This window comes from Manduca sexta, chromosome 3 (genome assembly GCF_014839805.1).
Source record: "Manduca sexta isolate Smith_Timp_Sample1 chromosome 3, JHU_Msex_v1.0, whole genome shotgun sequence".
NCBI classification, from domain to species: Eukaryota; Metazoa; Arthropoda; class Insecta; order Lepidoptera; family Sphingidae; genus Manduca; species Manduca sexta.
In genome coordinates this window covers 1,628,210-1,650,029 of record NC_051117.1, presented here as the reverse complement: position 1 = coordinate 1,650,029, position 21,820 = coordinate 1,628,210, and the positions used below count along the sequence as shown (strand labels likewise).

Here is a 21,820-nt window from a genome sequence, read left to right as displayed (position 1 = left end):
TGCGGATACGTGGTTCCACGCGTTTGTCGTAGACGCTAAGACCCATATTTCTTTTTGGCTTTTATAGGCCCGATCTTACGAAAACGAGTCCCAGGCAGTATAGTATAGGGTGTATAGACGATAGTCAATTTATTTCCGATGACGCCGAGTCGAAAGACCGGTGAAACCATAACCCTTCCACTTATCGCACTGGTGGACGCTGGCCAGCAGCGATAACGTGTTCCACCCACGATTAATAGAGAACCGAGTACAACTGTAGGATGCATGTATTATAATACAATTCCATTACGTAAAACACATACCCTTAAAGCATTTCACCGCGCGTTGGTATGAATGTAATTCGCGACGCTATTGTTATGTGCCGAATATAGTTGGGATAGCCATTTAGGGACGGCTGGCACCGAAATAGATCTCTCTGCGTCACTGGGCATCGGCAGATTGGTTAAATATGTCTGCTATGCAGTTCTAGTATACATTTTTGATCAATATTTTTTTTACTTTTGTAGATATTTTTTTATAACGAACAATAGAAAGTGTTGAGAGTTCTTCGAAAAAGGTTGACAATCGATGACGTATGGATCGCGTGGCTTTTCAATAGGTCCCTTAATCTCGTTCCATATAACAGGTGCGTGTAGTCGGTTGGAAACCAAAAGGCCGTGGATTCGATTCTCGCATGTTTCATTTCGCGATGGACATATCTGTTATAGTTGATAAACTAAAGCAGTACCTTGGACAAGCCCTGTATAACATTTGAATAACGTATTATACACCTATTTAGGTATTAACATATCTATATACATAAAAACTAGTTGCCACATGTATATAACATCATAACTCGGGAACGGTTTGACTGATCCTTTTACTTTATGTTTATAATTGTCAGGGCAAGGTTTGTATCAATAACTAGATATGTTGCAATGTATAAAAATGTTGTTCGTACCTACGCTCTAATTTCCGAAATCACCTGACCGATTTCAATGAAAAATTCTGTGAGTTAGTTGGTTAGTTAGTTTTAATCATTGTAGAATTTTGAACCCGATAGGTGGCGCTGTTGTCGAAATCTAAAAGATGAAAGGTTTACATAAAATGAGGTCCGTAACAGGACCACGCCTGCCGGTACCCCCTAGTATTATAATAATTTTAGAACACGGTTTTCCCATAACGATATCGTCATTCGATTATCTCGGTAATATTATTATTTGATGCCAGGTATAGCTTTTAAAGATTTTCTAGTGGATTATCATATCTCGGGTGTCGATAGCAGTTCGGTCATATTTTGTAACGAATACATTTTATGTTGTAAAATATAATATCGATAAATAATAAGGCTTAATTGGAAATGGCTGGGTTTTGATATTCATTTTATTATCCAAGTATACAGGTGGAATATGAACGGATGTGGAAATTATAGTATAGTTTTGGATCATTTATCAACGGTGTGTATGTTATTGAGATGATAGGTACTCATTGGTACTCAAATGTTGAAAATAGAAACTTAAACTATAAATTATATTGCAACATTTTTAATTTTATACTATATTCATAAATTTTAAAATATAAATATTTTAGCTTTACATATAATAACAGTCCCAGGTCTATATATTAGGTATTGAAGAAAAACTTAATTGGCCGATCTTTATTGGAGCAACAGAAGCAAAAAAAAAAATGTTTTTTGCCCGTTTGTACACGCATTACGCGCAAGCTGCTGCTTGGAATTTAATGTAAGTTTCGTCGATGTGTTGCGAGAGGTTTAACTTAAAATATTTCGTCTGGTTTCTCCCGTTAAAAATATAAATCGGGACTTTTATCCCTTTTCACGCAGTCAGAACCGCGATAAAAAGTGAGTTCTAAAATATATAAAGGTCAGGCTATGTTTATGTACCATACTACATAATTGAAGCACTAATCAGCGTACTAGACAGTAATTTTGACCTGAAAAATGTCATATTCATTGAGCACGGCGAATTCTCTTGACGTGGTCCTATTTAAAATCTGTATTAAATGTCTAATTTATGACCTATTGAAGACAATCAACCATATTAAATAAAGTCTTGCAAAAGGCATATTTAAGGTAGTTTAATATTAGTACAACACACTTTGCATTCTTAATAAAATAATCACCTGCTCCAAAATTGTTAACTTGTGGGAATCGTTAATTTCTGTTGGTGACTTTTACTTTTTCTTTCTTTTTTTCGTGCTATAGGTGCGTGCATTTCATTTTTGACCTATCTTTAATACTTTAAACTTTATAGCAACCTAAAAAAAGGTCGCAAATACAAATTCGTTTCTTTGACGATTCCCACGAATTAACAATTTCGGAATAGGTCATCATTTTATTAAGAGAGCGACTTATACGAAATTAAATGAAGATATAAGCAAGTCGGTCGTAGATGGTAATCACCACGCATGTCCATAAACGGGTGCGACGCTATACAACTTTGAATTTCAAATCATTGCACCACGTTCTGCACCCTATGACGTCCGTTATTAAAGTTTCATGTGCGCATTCCTTTGTGCCTTCCAAACGGGAATTCAGCAATACACAATGATATTTAGTTGCAAAAATAAACGAAGTTAGGACTGCTAATTTTAAAGTGTGTAAATTGTTTATATGTTCCTTAAATTCCTTACAGTTTTGATAAATTGATTTTTTTTTATTATTATTAATTAAAGAAGTAGAACGTATAATTATGATGTATATATAATTTCAAAAGAGTTTTTAGAATACTAACAGTTGTATGTTATGTCGAATAATTATACCAGTTTAGACCAGTAACTGAAAACATTTCTGTCCCACCACTCAAGGTTGTAACATGAAACTATACAAATATGCTTAAAAACAAGGCTTCTAACCAAAGATTAGTAACAGCTGTATTCTGTTCTACATTTAAATTGTAAACGTAAAATAGTGTGAATATAAAAATAAAGTTGGTCATCCGATGACGTCACTATGCTACTAACATGATTCACGTGGAGTGAAGGAACACGCTGGGTTGGAAATGGCCGTGGGTGTGGGGGAAAATTCCCCGATCCCTGTCTAGTCTCAGCTATTGTAAGGCTTCACAAATAGACAGAGTAATCTAAATTAATAAAATTTATTACCCGTCGACTGTGGCGGTAAATGTCAGGGTTATGATATCAATGTCCTTAGCAATTTTTTTTTTGTTGCCTAGTCGGAAGATGATCACGAGCAGCGTTGTTTCTACTGTAATAAATATTCAGATATATTTATATAATTTTACAGCTGTTACCAATAAACGATCACTTTTTTAATACATAGCGAAAATGGACCAATCAGAACAAAGCTTTTTTGACATGCGTACAAATGAGTTATTATGATGGTTCATTCTTAGGATTGGATCGAAGATTAAGATTGGGATTTTTTATTGATTATCGTTATCCATTTTTGATTAGGGTTTTTATGGATTGACAATCGACGTTAGAACTCGAATTCAGTTGCAATTCTTTTGCACTTCTGTCTGCCTTTTTCCGCGACATAGGCGTGGTTATACATATTTTCTTAGGTAATCTGAACATTATCTCTGGTTCTAACGAGGCGTGTAGAAACATTAGCGTCAACAGACCGTGGCGACGAACACTTTCGATTATTCATTTTCTATTCATGACACTTCCATTGTTTTTATATTGTTTTGTGCTAGTGTTTAGATACTGAAGTTAGTCATCTTTTCATGAAAAACGAGATAGGTTACACCTTTTCTTTGTTTAATTTAAGGGAACTATTTTCTATAGAATATTTTCATAATGCACAAAACTGGCATTTAATTATATACCAGCTACGTTATAGAGAATTTATTGAATTAAATTAACAAAATCCCTTTCAATCAATCCCTCAAGTATTAGAGATAACTATAGAAATCTAAGAATCATTGCAAGATGTCAAAGTATTACATCGTTTATATTCCTGGATCTCGCGTGTAAAACACTTGCTATTCGTACGAAAAAGAATTAACAATAAACAAACAAACGAACACATTTTCGCCGGTGTCTATGGCGTAACCGGCACACATCGGGTATAGACGGTTTACTAGTTTCAGCAGAGTGTATAAAAAATAGTTGAATGAACGAACGCGTATGCCGCAACAGCGAGATTCGAATTTCTGAGAAACGTAAGTACACATATTAGATTTGCTAATCATCGGTTTAGTTGAATTATCAGAATTTTTAATTTAATTTTAAACAGCAATAATAAACGGCTTTTCTGTGATACTTTTGAGATTTTTTAATCAAACAATTGTCTTTATGTGAGCACTGCATTTTATTTTTTGCGCAAAATTCGAAGTATTGAATTGGTTGCCTTTCAAAATTTATCCGAGAAATAACATTGATAGGGAAAAATATTTGTTTTTGGAGTTACGAATTCTGATTATTAGGCTGACGTAATGAAAATTATTCACAAGATATTTGTAGGTGTATCTTGTCTACTAAATGTTCCAACAGAGTTTGTTACATCTTTAGTAAAGATAAGGTTAATGTTTCTAATAATCTTACAATTATAGGGTTGCTATCATTATCTTGAAACGAGTACGACCATGTTTTCAAATAGTCTTTAATGGCCATTTTGAATATGCTATCCCAATCATAATTTTCGGTCCGATAATAATGTCTTATGTTTACGCTAATGTTACGACATTGAAATATGACTATTATTTGGATGTATTTCGGTTTTTTATATGATTATTTTGTCCCTAAGAAGAAAAATAATAATAAAAGCCGCGTTAAAATCTTTAAACTAGTTTTATTTCAACTGTGATCGGATTTTGAGGATAAACCAATTCAAATAAGTACATCAACAATAATAGTTTTGAGTGGTCCATTTTCGTAATAGTTCGAAAAAAGGGACTGGGAAAAGGTGGTTAGTCTATTTAAAGAACTTGGCACTAAGTCTCTTGTATGCAAGACCGCCTGTGTAGTTACCACGGCCTTGTTGACAACACCGTCGCCAAGCAACTGTGCGCTAGCGTGTTGTGTTCCGGTTTGTAAAACTTATCCAGAGTGATTACTAACTATTAGAAGTAATAACATGTGTGCTGGTGGTAAGATATATTTTATATCCGCCCGGATAGCGACCACAGGGCGTTAAAACCCGCCATAGTGGCTCACGTAAGTGTGTCGCGTTCCGGGAACAGTCTGTTTATATCCGATTCCAATATGCCGAATAATTGTGTCCACTGTCGAGGGGTAATCTCTGTTGAGTCGACATTGTATTGGACCCCACTCGACTAACCATCAGCTGTAGTGGGTTTACTTCGTGGTTCCCGTATAAAAAAGTGTCTTGGCAATAGTGATAAAGTGACGCATATTATATACGTTTGGTGATAAAACAGTAGCTGACACTCATTCCTTGCTAACCCCCGAGCTCTGTAAACCGGTAAAAACTATCGCCTTCACCACTCCCTAGGGATAAATAAGAAACTCAATTGATATTCACAACGGTCGCTCGGCATAATACGCATTCGCCTTTCACACTACCTTTGATATATTTCAATATTTAATGCGGTCGTGGCCGGTGTTTGGATCGATTTTATCAAAACACGGCAACTCGCTTACAATATTTCCTTGAACCTCGTATAAGTAAAATGTCTAGATTATGGAGTGTATAAATAGGTTAGTTATCATTGCGAAGTGCATATTACCGTGCCAATAGCTATTAAGAGGCTATTGTGTTTCCATTTGGTACCCAGATATAGAGGCATTGCTAAAAGACTTATATAAATGAAATTTTACACAAAAATTTTAATGAAAGTGATTATTGAGAGTATTGATTGATGTTTTGTATTTTAAAAATAAGACTTTAATATTGTGGATTATTAATTGTATGGTATCTATTTTGATAGGATTAAGTTTGTAATTGTGCCCGTATGCCCTTTGCTATAATGCTTTCGAAATAAACCCGCCAGATACTGTACTTTAGAGGTTGAAACGGTTTGTATATTCATGGTACTTCATACCCTCCTGCTTTAATGCCCGTCTTTGTGAAGCCCTAACATGTTTTTAAACACGTCGCAAGAGTTCGTTCTTCTACCGGCCTTGTTAATATTTATCCACGTCAATATTATGATCTTGAAATTCCTAAATGAAACATTGTTTTATCGTATTAGCTGTTATCATGACACGATCTGACGTCACAAGCGATCGTAAAAATAACACCGAATTTCTCCAACACATTCAAAGATTGTTATTTCGATCGTAGAAGTGGGAGTGTAAAATGATAAGTAAAAGGAACACGGTTTACCGTGACGTGACATTTTTTTTTATGGCAACTCTTGTACATACCTAACAATTATTATCAATACGAACCCAGGTACTTCCCATTACGATGATACGCTATTAATTAGCGGTCAGCTGTCGTAATTAGGGCGGCTATCGGCATAGCGGTTGACGTATGCCTGACTCGATACACAACAACAACACACAACATCACGTATTTTATCCCCGAAGGGGTATGCAGAGGCTTAACCATGGCACCCACTTATCGCCAAGTGTTTTCCGTCCCATGATGTGATAGGGGGCGAGCCTATCGCCATATCGGGCACAAATTCCAGACTCCGGGCTGATACTGAGCAGAAAAACCCAAATACGTACGTACTCGATACGTAGTGATTAATACAAGAAGTATTGCGAGAGAGAGACACAAGAATATCATGCGTAACTGTCCGAGGATTTATACAAATCTCTTTTATTTACAAATACTTAGATTGTTTAATACAATAACTTAAAAAGGGGGTAAATATGATGATCGTGTTAATTGCATGACGTAGCGTCAAGAAGCAAATCTAGTCTATGGTAGCGTCAATAGTGCGAGAATCTGTAAATCAGCAAAGTTTAGTGCGTGAAGGAAAAACCGCGAAACGTTAATGTTTTCGCTAGACGATGACGTATGCAACATCATTTACCGCTCATTTCGATATAAATACACATTATGTCTAACTTTGTGACGACGTAAGAGGGTTTTTGTTGTCTTCTTATATTTGGGTCGACGAAATCGGGTCAGGGACTAATATGTCTTAGAGAGTTAAGGTAAGATTCTGGCGAATCAGTTGTTTCTACTAATTATTAAATATAAAAAATACACAATGATTTGAAATACTTCACCAAAGACCTGAATGTGTGAGACTAGTTTAAAACAAATTCAGGTATTATATTATGTATACCAGAATAAAAATATGTATCAACAAAACAATATTACATAATACTACACTTTTGTATAAACAAAATTTGATATGTCGATAAGGATAACTGAAGACTAAACGTGTGTTAACATTGTTGGCAGGTCGGTGCGTTGTGCGTGCTAAGCGGAGGCGGCGCGCGGTTGTCTTGCGAGTCACATCGGGCGGTGCAGCGGTGGTAGCGCGGCGGCACCATGAACGAACTGGACAGCTTGCGTCAGGAGGCCGAGACCCTCAAGAATGCTATTAGAGTGAGTATAAATCATGCAGCTTTTACACTGAAACGAGGTGTCGATGAGCAAGAAAACTTGCTGAAGTCTACTTCCGCAAGGCATTTTTGTCGTGTAAAACAATCATGGTAAACTGGGATTCTGGAAAATTTTGATGGTTCCAAGACTTGCGGGGAGTATATTGAAATATTGTGGCTAGTGTAAACTCATCTCGTAGTTTTTGCGCACTATATTGCTGTGAGAAATTGCTAATCTAAACCTAGTATTAGATCAGTACACTAAAGAGAGTATGATTAATGGCGGATTTCAAAGAAGAATCCTAATGGCTACTTTTGTATCGGCATCGGGAATGTACCTATTAAAATGAAATATGTAATTATTAATGCTATGATAGACATGGATCCTCAACTTGCTTAAATAATGCATATCAACTTGATTTTGTGTGCAGGATGCTCGCAAGGCGGCGTGCGACACGTCGCTCGCGCAGGCCACGGCGAACCTCGAGCCGATCGGGCGCATACAGATGCGCACGCGCCGCACGCTGCGCGGACACCTCGCCAAGATCTACGCAATGCATTGGGGCAGCGACTCCAGGTAACCCATCACTTGTATTAGTTAATCCTTAATTCATTATTTTGTATGGTGTGGAAGGAAGTGGACAATTAATGTTTCCAACTCCCTATATTTATTTAATTAATTTGGAAAAGACATAATATTAGTGTTCCATGAGATGCACCGAGCCTCAACGCTCAATGTTATAAAATCCGTTCAACTGCCGATCCGGTTTAAGTTGCAGTGACGGGTGTGAGGACGAGAAGTCTCTTATCTTATCTAATGTGCAATTGATAAGCCTCACAGCTGTTGACAAGCCTTTCTTCATCAAACTCGACCTGTATTCAACCACTCACGAAGATATAGAGTGGATACTTTACAGCTTTGTTCTGATGTTTGTTTATATGCTTTCCGGAAGAGCATATACATCTTATATGTGCTAATGTATAAGGTTTTGTACCTTTCTACCGCCTTCCAACAAGACGAGAATATTAAGCCAGATCTAAATATTTTCAAAAACGATGGGCAGTCGTCTGAAAAAGTTTCTTTGTAACTACAGCGGTTAAGGTGCACTTGTGGTCCTGAACAAGTTCATGAGCGTGACAAGAAAAAGACAAATGCCCACCTGGTCTCCTCCCAGAAGGTTATTTGATCTTTATTTAGGGTTATGGGGACTGCTACTTTAGAATATCACTATTCACTTGCCTCTTTCAAAATATGTTTCTACGCCCCTGCAATTGGACCATAAAATCCTTGACAAATTAAATCTGTTGAAAGTTAGCTGTGATACGCTATCTCTTCTTCTTTCTCCAACCCTATTTCCAATTACCAACCCCTGCCCCCCCTTTCCCCGAGGCAATTCTTGTACGTTTGGTCTCCACACTGAATGCACGAGAGGACATTTGTCGCGGCCCTAGGCACATAGTTAAGTGTGTGTGTATACCTCATGGTTGTAAGTTCACATTGACGCCTATGAGGGCCTCGCAATCATTTCTCTTCCCTTTCCTCTCCGCCCATCCTAAGATGGTTCCTTATCCTTCCCCAACACTTCCTTCCCAACTATCTCTTCCCACTTTCCTCCAGAGCTCTATACTCACACCACTATACACTCTATACACCCACCACTACAACTCCTGTAAGCCAGGATCAGCAGTGGCACGCATTTTATGACACCGAGCAGTGAAGCTCGGCGAGTCTCAGGGAAAACTAATATGTCATTATCCCGCAACGAAATTAATCAAATAGAAAGATAGGGAGGAGTTGGAAATATTAATTGTCCACTTCTCTCCAGAGCAATGCGGATGACAAAATCATGATGTAAGAGCTCTGTAGTCGCTAAATCCGGTGAATATAGTATCCCATTCGCTGTTTTCCCCCGGTGTTGACTACGGGGTCAGTATCAAAAAAAAATCCCTGTTCCCATTATTTGGGGCGGGTCTTGTCACTAGTTTACGCCAGGTTAATCTATCCTGTGTTTTTAAATCCGGTAATTGGGCTGTCTTGAGGCCTTTCTTTATATTCGACCACCGGATCGACGGCGGGCGACCTCTACCTCTTTTCTCTTCTGACAGATTCAAGGCAACTTGTACCACGTGTTCTTCGTTGCTCCTCATTATATGACTAGTCGTGATACGCTATATCAAATATATTTAGGCTTGGCGTCCGACCAAGGCGGTTTTTAGTTTTATCGCTCTCTTGAGGTCAAAAATGTATTAAAATCGTAAATGCAACTGTGCTATAAACATGATTGTTTGCGACGATATTGTTTGTTGTTGTTTTTAGTTAATTAATAATCTGTAGCCGCTTTACTGATAACTTCCGATGTTAATAATGCGTCTCGTCAACGTTTTATCTTTCTAATGATAGTGTGAAACGTTCTATTAATTCAAGATAATATAAATAAAGAAAAGGTATTTGTTTTTATCTGATAAAATTATGTACAAGAAAAATATGTACTTTTAATACGTACGTGAGTTTAATATATATTTTATTCTTTTAGAAATACATAGTTCTATATTAGGTAGCCGTCCTACAGCGGGAAGTAGCTATAGCTTTCGAATTATAGTTTTTGCAATATTCAACGGAGTGTTAACTATGACACAAAAATTAAATTCCCGCGACAGTAAGTAAAAACAAAGAGGGAACTTTGAAGTCAGAACTATGTAGTTTAACCCTTATCGCTCGTAGTGGGACTGTCATCTCATAGAACAGGAAAATCACATCCTGACACACCAGCCATGAACCTTTAGGATCAATGGACAATACACGAAGTCGAACCTTATACGCACAGCAGGTGACTCAAATGAGCCAACTATCAAGCGAATAACCGCCCAACGTCCTTGGCTTAAAGACTGTTATTACGTGACAAAGTTTAGAATAAAGGACGCCCGCAGTTAATCAACAGGAAAAATGGTTTTAACGACATGTTTAATGAAAATAACAAGACGTTTGCGTTTACTAGGAAGCGAGCGTTTTGTATGTTTGTTTCTCATTATATTCTTGCAAGTTTTTTTTTTTTTTTCGAGTAATGAGTAACAGAATTTAATGTTAACGGATACAAATATTTTTACATGTCGTAGATCAATTGATTATAAAACAGATAAAAATATAATTAGACCGTATGTGTCTTGGAACCGTGTCGATGCACTTTTTTTTTTTCATAACAGGTAAATACCTAGTCTTGCCATAAATATTGTAATAAAGAAAAAAGAAAATTGTTAACTGCAAATAACATTTATTACTTTTACAGTGTGTCAGTTTAATACATAAATATAAAACAATTAAAAATATAAAAAGCTTATTCGAAGTGGTCTCCATTGGCTGCAATACAGTCCTTTAAACGATGAGGCCAGTTATCAATAGAAGCACGCACTCTTTCCATGGGAAAATTCTTCACTGCCAATCGTATAGATTGTTTTAGGGACTCAAATTATCATGGCGTTTAGAGCAAGCTGTACTCTCTAAAACTGACCACAAATCATAATCCAGCGGATTAAGATCGGGACTAGACGACGGCCAGTCTTCAGCTCTGATGAAGTCCGAAACGTTCGATTCCAACCAAGACTGCGTGGACCGAGCTTTATGACCCGGCGCCGAGTCTTGCTGGAAGGACCATACTTGGTTATTGAACATGGTGATGTTAAGGGGCTTAACTACCTTCTCAAGAATGGTATCTTGATACACTTGTGCCGATGTTTTGATACCTTTTTCACAAAAATATGGCTCAGTCACTCCTTCATAGCTAACACCCCACCAAACCATCACTGAAGTCGGATAATGTCCACGTTGCACTCTGTCGACTAATTGGGAAGCTTCCTTAGAGCTTTGAGCATAAATACGGTCATTTTGTTTGTTAAAATGTTGCTCAATTGTAAAAATTTTCTCATCCGTAAACAAAATTTTTCTGTGACCTCCCTTTGCGTACCGCTTCAGTAGTTGTTTCGATTTTACCACCCTATTCTTCTTTAAATTATCAGTTAAGAAATGGCCAGTGCGTCTCTTATAGGCTGCAAGTCCTAAGTCATCTTTTAAAATACGCGACATGGTTCTAGGTGCTATCTTCATTTCCCGAGATAAAATCTTTTGCTTTCGGACAGGATTTCTTCGAATTCTTTCCCTTACTGCTTTGACCACCTTTTTCGTACGAACACTACGTGGACGGCCAGATCTTTTTCTGTCACAAACAGAGGAGGTCTCATTGTACCTATTAATAGCCCGGTACACAAACATTTTACTAATACCAAGTGTATGGAGAGTTTTAAAAATTGCATTTGGCTCCATACCTACTTTGTGTAATGCTATCACAGCGATTCGGTTCTCTTTATCACCCCACACCATTTTAATATCGCAAAATATTTTACAATGTATTGGCGCCAAAATGAGAAAACACAATGAACAATCGTATAAAAATGACAGATTCGAAATTCAAATGTAATATTTTTTTATAATTAAGTGTAACAGTATTTATGGCCAGACTAAGTATATATGTAATGGTTAATAATACGAAAAGGCAGTCCTGCGTAAAATTGCATAAAAGTCAGTTAAAAATGATCCACTAATTCATATTTAAAATATTGATGTGGACGCAGTGGAGATATCGCTTCATCGCTTTCTTTCGCACGCGACGTAATTCCCGATGACGTCACATGTGCATTGACTCTATCTGTTTCTTGTTGCCCCCATCTACCGAAAATCAAAGAATTATAACTTTTATACTGAATTTTAATTTATTCCTTCATTATTCCTTCTGTGCAAGGAAAAAATAAAACGTGAATATTTGATAGCAAACAAAAAATTACTCCGGTATCCTATTGAATTAAGCCCGAAAATGCTAACGAATGTAGTGTTTTGAGTTTTGACAATTCGGATTAAGAAATGGGCCCAAAATGTAAAAACTGATAGCATTGCCTTGCGCAATAGTTTGATATAAAAACTAGTGTAAGTTATTCTCAATCGTAGACGGTGTGCATGAATATTACATGATGAATTGCGTAGTCTACTGATTCAATTCACAGCCGTGTTTGGCGCTGAGCATGTGGATGAAAAGTTTCAGTCTATGTTGGTAAAGCTGGTTACAAATTGTGTGTGGTGTAATCACTAATAAGGTTGCTGGGGTTGTAGGTATAACTGTAATAATTAAAAATTGTCTATTAATGAAAGATTGCCCCGCTGGCTTAGTTGTACTTCATGCGCGGTACGGCAGCGCTCTGAGTTCGAATCCTAGGTTGGGCGAATATTTGGGTTTTCTGCTCAGTGTCAGCCCGGAGTAAATTTGTGCCTGTTATGGCGATAGGCGTCCCCCTCCCCCCCGTCCATCACATCATGGGACGGATCAAACTTGGCGAAAAGTGGGCGCCTCTGAATACCTTCGATAATGATTGCGTGATTATGTGTCTAATTAAAAACATAATACTGTTTCATTAATGGACATTATGGGATTTTTAAACTTTGCGTGGATTATGGAGATAGTGTCGTCTGCCATTAAATATATGGTTATTCCAAATTATAGCTGAGGTTGGTATTGTTTTCGAGTAGGCATGATGCTCAGTCATACTAGTGGGTCAGTTTTTAACAAGGAAGTAATGTGTTTCTTTATATCCATACAACCTATTTTCTTATTTGATTTTCTTACTGAAAGAAGTTAAATATTCGTTTACGTTACAAAACAGGCAATGAACGTCGAATTATACGTCATCTTCCCATGTTGAAGACGATGGAAAGCTAAAAATATCGTGTCTAATGAATTACTTTGTGAATTTTTTATTTTTTCTTAAAATTCCGCTTTGAAGTATCAGACAAAGGAAGTGTACTTTGAATGGAAATATTGATTTACTGTGTAGAGTATATTTAATGCGGGGAGTCATCGACTGACCCAGTTCTGGCAGTTGTAACAGCTCTAGCGGTTCGCGGAACCATATTTTATTAAGTGCCGATGGTACGGTAAAGGCGTAATAGATTCTACGTGCGAACTAGATTCTGGGAAATATTAGCCGTGTATTATACAGGATCATTGTGATATTACATTACTAAATGACACCACATGCTTATTTTATTGGAAATAACGCAATAGTTTGTTACTCTAGCCGAAGACGTAAAATAAAAAAGTGTAAGTTTCAAACAAAATTAATATCTATTAAAAAAAAATTACGTGCTCTAGTGCCACTATTGTTACGCTAAGAGAATTTGTCGCATCGGCAACATTACACTTTCAGTCAGAAATACGCACACGCCATATTCGCACTAAACTACGTATCAAAAAATTCAGAAAAGTAAAAGGATTTTCAAAAATAGTCTGCAACCAACGATTTCCTGTGAAATTCATTAGGTCTTCTTTGAACACAATATCTATTAAAAGGACTTAGGACATCACATTTATTGTACAATTTAAGCATTGTTGAATTTAGTTAATACCTGTTATAATATTTTTTGTTATAGGAATGGATTAATTAATAATAAAATCTATTTCTTTTTTCTGTGTTCAGGAACCTGGTGTCCGCCAGCCAGGACGGCAAGCTGATCGTGTGGGACAGCCACACGACGAACAAGGTGCACGCGATACCGCTGCGCTCCTCGTGGGTGATGACATGCGCGTACGCACCGTCCGGATCGTACGTCGCGTGCGGTGGGCTCGACAACATCTGCTCCATCTACAGGTGAGCGGGAATAAGCTGGAATTATTGCTCTTTGAAATATCCGTTTATAAATGAGATGGAATGTGCTGGAATTTAAATATGGGTGCATCATACCTATAAGTAGTTTATATTTAACTTCTACTTTTGTCTTAGCTTTTATGTACAGCATGAGTATTATAGTATTGTCCTTATCATGCTAGGAAGATCACAGTGTACACTATTACTCACTTGTAGTAGGAAGTTTTGAACGTAAAAAAAAAACTCATATACCACTCTAGGTTGGAATTGGTGAAACATTTTTTTATAAATTTTGCAGTATAGAAATGACTTAGTATTTACTAAATATATAAAATTCTATAAATTATAAATATGTCTCGGCGTCGGTATGAACCATGCGTTTGGTGTTGCAGCTTGAAGACGCGCGAGGGCAACGTGCGCGTCTCCCGCGAGCTGCCGGGACACTCGGGATACCTGTCCTGCTGCCGCTTCCTCGACGACAACCAGATCCTCACCAGCTCCGGTGACATGACTTGGTGAGTACGAGAAATATGACATATAATGATGATTTAGACTTCATTGATCATGATTTAGGAAATAAAAGAGGGATAAGTTAATTCTCTAAGCGGCTTGTGGCCTATAATAAATTAATAAAATAACTTATGTGCTACTTGAAATATATTTTTATTCTTGGTCTGTTTTGAGATTATTGAATCTGGCAAAAAAAATGTATTTAATTATTCTCTTGTCATCTATTAGTACTATATTTTTTATAATATGGTTTGTCTATTGTTAAAGAGTGTTAGGTGTAGATGTAATACAGCTATTTTTGGCCCGTTGAAGTAATTAAGTAAATGTGTAAGTGTATAACGAGTCGTTCCGTGGCAGCGCCCTGTGGGACATCGAGACGGGGCAGCAGTGCGGGCAGTTCACGGGGCACACGGGCGACGTCATGTCGCTGTCGCTGGCGCCGGACCAGCGCACGTTCGTGTCGGGCGCGTGCGACGCCTCCGCCAAGCTCTGGGACATCCGCGACTGCCAGTGCAAGCAGACCTTCCCCGGACACGAGAGCGACATCAACGCCGTCACGGTCAGCACGCATTACTTATGCTATTGCAACTCTGATATCTTAAACCATTTTAAATTTTGACGAAGATTGGAAGACATATAATATCCTGGAATTTTAGTGATCAATTTACTTTACATGACCATTAGTCTTGCTACCATATCAGTATAAAATATATACTAATTACAGTACGAATGCTCTTAATAAAGCGCTATAAAATTGATCACAACAGTATCACATCTACTCTTAATGGAAAGTAATTAGGAAGTGAAGTATCTAACTTCGAAATGGCCAACATAACTTCAACCATAATTCATAACTAGTCTGAAATTTGTTTACTTCACACTGACACTTGTAAAACAGCTGTCACTCTGCTCATGATATTTATTTTTATTTATTTATTTCTTTATTAAGTAACTTATACATTGTTTACAATTTGGTTTAGTCATTAACTTCAACGATATCTGTAATCAGCATGATCTTGGATCACGTTTTCAACCAATATTCCCTCAGTGAGGAGGTGTTAGAAAATTGATTTTTTTTAAACAAGATCTCTTAATCGACGATAAAATTAATATGTGTAACCATTGGTATATTTAATTACTAATAGCTGTTAAATAAACGTCTCACACTAGGCTAAGCCTGTATCGTGAGACGTTTTTAGAAAATATCTTATATATTAACATGTAATGGCTATAAACACCCCCACACTACAACACCCCCCTCCCCCCGCAGTTCTTCCCGTCCGGGTTCGCGTTCGCGACGGGCTCGGACGACGCGACGTGCCGCATGTTCGACATCCGCGCCGACCAGGAGCTGGCGATGTACTCGCACGACAACATCATCTGCGGCATCACGTCCGTCGCCTTCTCCAAGTCGGGCCGGCTGCTGCTCGCCGGCTACGACGACTTCAACTGCAACGTGTGGGACTCCATGAAGAGCGAGCGCGCCGGTGACTATACTCTCATATTTCATTTGCACTTGATCTTGAACTCTCTTGTGTTGTTGAACGTTTCTGGTATTGGAAATTACCTTTTGTAAATATGGAGTGTAGCTGGGCCTATGTACATAAGGAATACATGCTGTAATAGTGTACAGTTTGTTAGCGGGGTATTTTTAAAGATTGGAACTATCTCAAACTACTGTATGAAAAGTTATGTCTGGGTATAAATATTTGAATAATATTATTGATTATAAATTTTTAATCCTTTAAAGATTTTAAGGGTGTGTGAAGTCCACCAAACCGCACCAGACCAGCATAGTGGACTAAGGCCTAGTCCCTCTCAGTAGTAGAGGAGGCTAGTGCCTAACAGCGGGACAGTATATAATACAGGGCTGATAGTATAAAGATTTAAACTTATAAAAAAAAAATATCTATCTTTTAACCTGTACAAAACATTTTTTTTATTAATTTGTGTTTTCCTTTGTTTGCAGGCATCCTGGCCGGCCACGACAACCGCGTGTCGTGCCTCGGCGTGACCGAGAACGGAATGGCCGTCGCCACCGGATCCTGGGACTCGTTCCTGCGCATCTGGAACTAAACCCCCCCTCACCCCGCACACACGCCACCCAACCCCGCGCGCGAACTCACAACCACAGGACACACGTTACACTCATACCGCATTCCGAATATCCGTACTCGGCTCTCGTGTAGGAACATCGATATCGCCTCAATATAACTCTTAAAGGCATTTCCAAACATCTAATTGAGAAGCGTTTGAATAATATGCGAGATAAAATAGTCAATGATCAGTACAGTTGCTTCCGCGTCAATGCGTGTCCAATATGGCCGGCAACAGTAACTCCGAGTCGATCGTGTGTAGTGTCGCGCGCGGGCCGGCGTGTGTCGTTCAGTAGACGCTTCTTTTCAGTTCCGTGATCGAGTGATCGCAGTCTGCGTACATTCTGTGACGAGCACAAATATATTTCAGATTTTGTCGGTCTGTGTCGTTTTTGCCGCCAATATCCTCTTAAAAATCAGCGCGCAAATTGTTTTTATACTTGCTTTACACGTTTTTAGATTAAAGACGGTACGACCGATGACCCAGCGCGACAAAATGTACGTCTATATTATTATGATACCGACGCGATGTCCGCACATAACCGCTTTATTTATTTATAAATATGATTAATTTTAGATTTTATTTCTAACAATTATGAACAGCATTTAATGTTACGACTTAGGGGGGTGTGCGTCTGTCCGCCGACGTGTGTATGTGCGTATGTTAGAATTTTTTTGTATGCGTGCGTGTGTGTATGTGTGTGCGCGTCACTGTCACTGTATACATACTTTATATATTAATATGATAATGTACACAATATATAATGATAGCGTAGCCGAACGCCTTCCCTGGAGGGGTACACGCTGCGGGAATAAGTTTCTGTTACTTGGTGAGTATTTATCAACGCGTACAGCAAATATTAAATATTGTTTAATTATCAAAATAAATTAAGTTACGAAAATGATTTATGTATTATTTATGACTAAATATAATCAAAATTTGTCACGTGTGTTTAATAACTGTAATTTCAATGATGTTGAACTTGTGCCAAGATTGTCATGCTGTGCATACATCGAACCGGGCCAAGTTTTTATTGGCCATATTACCAGTCATTTTTGTTGTGACCACTATATTTATTGTCTATGATTTATGACGATTTCGTCCTCGATAGCCCTGTATTTTGACGTCGGGAACGTAATTTATACGCACAGTGACGAGTGGGCGACTATCTCGAAAATTCAAACCATAGATAAAAAATACAATGTAAAACGAAACGATAAATTTGGAAAATGTATCACACATTCTCAAAGCCAGTTCTATGTATTTATAGTTTACGCAAATAATAATGAATTTGGAGTAAAGCCCAAAATAGAAAGCCATTTCGATATTTGTCCGTTTGTTAAGTCTAGATATGAAATCGAGATTTACACACCAAAGATTAGCGACGTTCACAAAGAGGCAGTTTAGGATTAGTGTAATTAAACCTATATGTAACACCCGTATTCACAAACAATAGCGAAGACGCACAGTGCACCTGAACACACGGTCTTATAAAAAAATCGCAAAGCTCGATCAGCTGTAAGTCAAAACCCGCCATCTTGCCTCTTAATAAGGTTTAAACTACGAAACCGGTGATGTTTTTGACAGCTATTTAAGCAATTCTGAACCATCTCTTAATGCTAAAACAAGTTTATAAGTAAGGCTGTTTGTGTCAGCAATTTCATAGTTTTATTTCACTTTGTTCAGCTTTGTTTATCTGACAGCCAGTTGACATATAGCTGTATCTTAATATTAGCCAATCACAGCGCATCTGTGCCTAACGCGGAAGCTGTCATGCCAAAAGCACTAAACAGATTTAATATCACAACATTGCTCCGTACTTAGCTAAGTGACGTTTGTGAATACGGGCCTCAGTGTAGAAGGAAATAGGATTGTCGATTGTATCGGAACTAGTGGTTCCAGGAGAAGATAGTCTGTAAAGTTAACATTCCGCGTTTGTTAGATGCAATTCTGACTATGAACTTATTACTATTTGGCCACTATTCACACACAATACACAAGTCGATAAGTGCACACTCAAATGATATTTTCCGCCTTTTCCAGGTGTTACATCATCGCACAACTGTGGTACGAGTTCTGAAATCCTATAATCAGAGAACCAAATACTATTGTTAATGTGTTTTGTGTAATTTATTGAATGAGAATATTTTTTTTTTGTTTATAATTTTTTTTTGTCGATCTAATGTAATCCTAACGCGGTTGGAGCTAATTTATGATTTTATAATTGTAACTGTACGTTTAGTGTGTAGAATTCATTTTTGAATGTTAGGTGAGATGTCCCGCGATCTCTGCATACTGTGTGGCGGTGGTTAATTTACAATGCGATGTTACAATACTGTGAACGCTTTTACACATTAATTTTGATGAGTGACGTCACTTCCACATGTATTGTTAGTGCGGAAACTGTATTGCTATATCGATATGTATCTGAGTATAAAATTTTGCCTAATTCATAACCTAATACGATATAAGACAATTGAATATTTCTCGTTTAATAACGGCGCGTCTCGTCCGATTCGTGTGTAAAAGTATTTGACATTGTTACTGGGATTTGATTTATCATAGGCTTTAAGCGTACCGTGATTTATACTTTGACGAATGCAATATAAATTGATTATTAACTGTCACACGCTGGTATCAATAGTGAACCCTCACACTTGCCTCAGGGCACATCGCGCCTTCGACACACCAAAATCTATTTGGCTTGTTAAACACCAACTAAACTGCGATTTATCTGTTTAGTATAGAAATCGGTGCCCAATTTTCTAATTACTATTATGGGCAGCACTAAACATGGCTTGAATTTAGTCAGTTTGCATGAAAATATTGCTAGCAATATTTGGTGTTTAAAAAGTTGAAGCAATTGATTTCATGTAAAGGAAAGTTCTCACGTACGCTGTACATATACAATGTGCTGGTAACGTAGTGTGGAAGTCACGAGGAGTTAGTTGAACAGCAACAATCCTTCGGAAACCATTGATGCATTTCATTTCACCATTCCTGTAGCACTTCCGAGTTGAGTAACAATTCGAGAGTAAATCGGATTTGTTACAATGTATGGAAACTGCATGTTTGAAACTCTGACTATGTGGGGACGCACTAATTTTTATACATTTATATAGGCTTGCACAATCGTTCGCTCTTTTAAATAGTACTTATTCTCATTTAACACGATCACTACTTAAACAATAAGTTAAAATTTCATTCACCATATATATTTCTGAATTTGTAGGAAAGTATAAATTAAAATTTCTACCAATTTTACGTATGGACATGGTAGAAAACGTTTTTAATTGATGGACGTTTCTATGTGGGTTTATAATGCAACGTGTTCGTATTGAGCTGAGTGGTGCAAACATCACACGCTTTCGAACTGAAACCCTTTAACATCATAACGAACTAAGAGAATTGAGGGACGCTAACACCAGCACGTTCGTCCCACTGAGTTCATAATAGAAGTAAGCTAGCTTTAGTTAAGGATTAAAATATACAATATTAAAATAGGCATTTGTAACTTGATTATCGGAAACTATTGATAAACGCTATTTTTTTCTTTGTGGCAACACGAGCTCCCTAAGTGATATATTTTGTTGCAGTATTCGTTCGGATTTGAGCACATTCGTTTGGCTTATTAATTTGTCAGTCGATGGATGGGTGTCGCGCTATTTCGGTTTATACATGTATCTTTTCGTTTAGCCTTTTCGTCTTAGATAGGTTATAATATACGTAGATGTTTATATTAAGGCAGACGAGGTTTGATATGGCGACAGTTGGCCTGAGTAATGTGGACGCTTCAGTAATGTGACCATTCGAATATCATTTCAGATGTCTTGTGCTCAATTATTGTATCTTTGCACCGTAATGTATCACAATGTACACGTTTGTAGCTTGCGTGAGTCTGTTACCATGATTTATTATATGGCATATCAAAGCTCCGCCATTTTGTGTACCCGCAAAAACTTATTCGTCAAATTGTCGGTTAAACTATATTATTATGATTTTTAAACTTTCTATAGCAATTTCAAGTGTCTACACGCATGAATATATAATCTATACGTAAGGTATTTCGCATCATTGGGTATATTTTATGATTTGTCTGTCCAATACAAAATGGCCGCTGAGATTTTGGCGCGAACGGCGCATTCTTAGAACAAAAGCGCGAATTTTGACAATATTGGACAGATAAAAAATAAATATAAAGTTAGCTCTGGTCTGCTAGTTTTACGCCTAGGATAAGAGACTTTTTTAAAAAGTAATTGTTTTCTACTGTAACGGCTTCTTTTCAAATCGATGTACGATAACGTAAATATAATATTAGCATTATGTATAATGTTTAATGGATAGTTTTGAATGCTCCTATTCTGTTTTTGTCTATTCAGACCAATTTTTCTCACTTTTACATTGTATTATTGGAAGGGACTGCCATATTTTAACCGTTAACTTTAAACTTATTAATAATTAAAGAAAATAGGGATACAGATGTCTTTGGCGATGCTGGTTCTCGTTCAAGAATGACGCGACAGTGTAACAGTGGAAAGAAATTTAATCGATAAATGAAAGCGAACGGCGACGGATAGAAGAGATTCCTAAATCGATACGAGATTCGAAAATGATACCTGAATTGAACCCGGTTACACAACTTGACATTTTCACTGAAAAAAAAACAAATATAAATGATTTGTATAAGTTAATTTTTATTTGCTAGTCCACATCTATGTATGTTTAAATATAATTATTCTTAGTGGTGTAATACTAATGATAATGTATTGTGTAAAATATTTTTTTTTAGTTATTATATCAATAAATTAAATTTGTTTATTTTAATTGTTGCGTTTGACTTCCCAGTATAGGTATGGATGCCAATATGGCTTCTATTTATAGTGAGGTAAAAGCTATTGTAATTAATTAACCGTCTTTTGTCTTTGGCTGGGACACTGGTGAAGTCCATGATACCATCGCTCGCTTAGACGTAATAAATGATTCGTCATTTTAATTCCAACATTAGTTCTCTGCTATCTATTCAAATCTGATTGGGTGAGTTCGCTATCATTTATAGGCGGGAAAGGAATTGAGCATCATCGACATACATTTATTT

At 37.3% G+C, this 21,820-nt stretch overlaps 1 protein-coding gene across 2 annotated transcripts in view; it reads left to right on the top strand.

Moving 5' to 3' along the window:
* LOC115443542 (guanine nucleotide-binding protein G(I)/G(S)/G(T) subunit beta-1) overlaps positions 1 to 21,549 on the top strand; it is a 31,636-nt gene extending 10,087 nt beyond the window's left edge. For both annotated transcript variants that reach the window (XM_030168989.2, XM_030168990.2), the window contains exons 2-9: positions 7,292 to 7,438; positions 7,866 to 8,011; positions 13,951 to 14,121; positions 14,511 to 14,633; positions 14,986 to 15,187; positions 15,899 to 16,115; positions 16,598 to 17,554; positions 18,769 to 21,549. In XM_030168989.2, the coding sequence (XP_030024849.1) occupies positions 7,382 to 7,438; positions 7,866 to 8,011; positions 13,951 to 14,121; positions 14,511 to 14,633; positions 14,986 to 15,187; positions 15,899 to 16,115; positions 16,598 to 16,704 (1,023 nt within the window). In that variant the 5' untranslated portion in view covers positions 7,292 to 7,381 and the 3' untranslated portion in view covers positions 16,705 to 17,554; positions 18,769 to 21,549. The remainder of the gene's footprint in view (positions 1 to 7,291; positions 7,439 to 7,865; positions 8,012 to 13,950; positions 14,122 to 14,510; positions 14,634 to 14,985; positions 15,188 to 15,898; positions 16,116 to 16,597; positions 17,555 to 18,768) is intronic.
* The last annotated feature ends 271 nt before the right edge of the window (positions 21,550 to 21,820 follow it).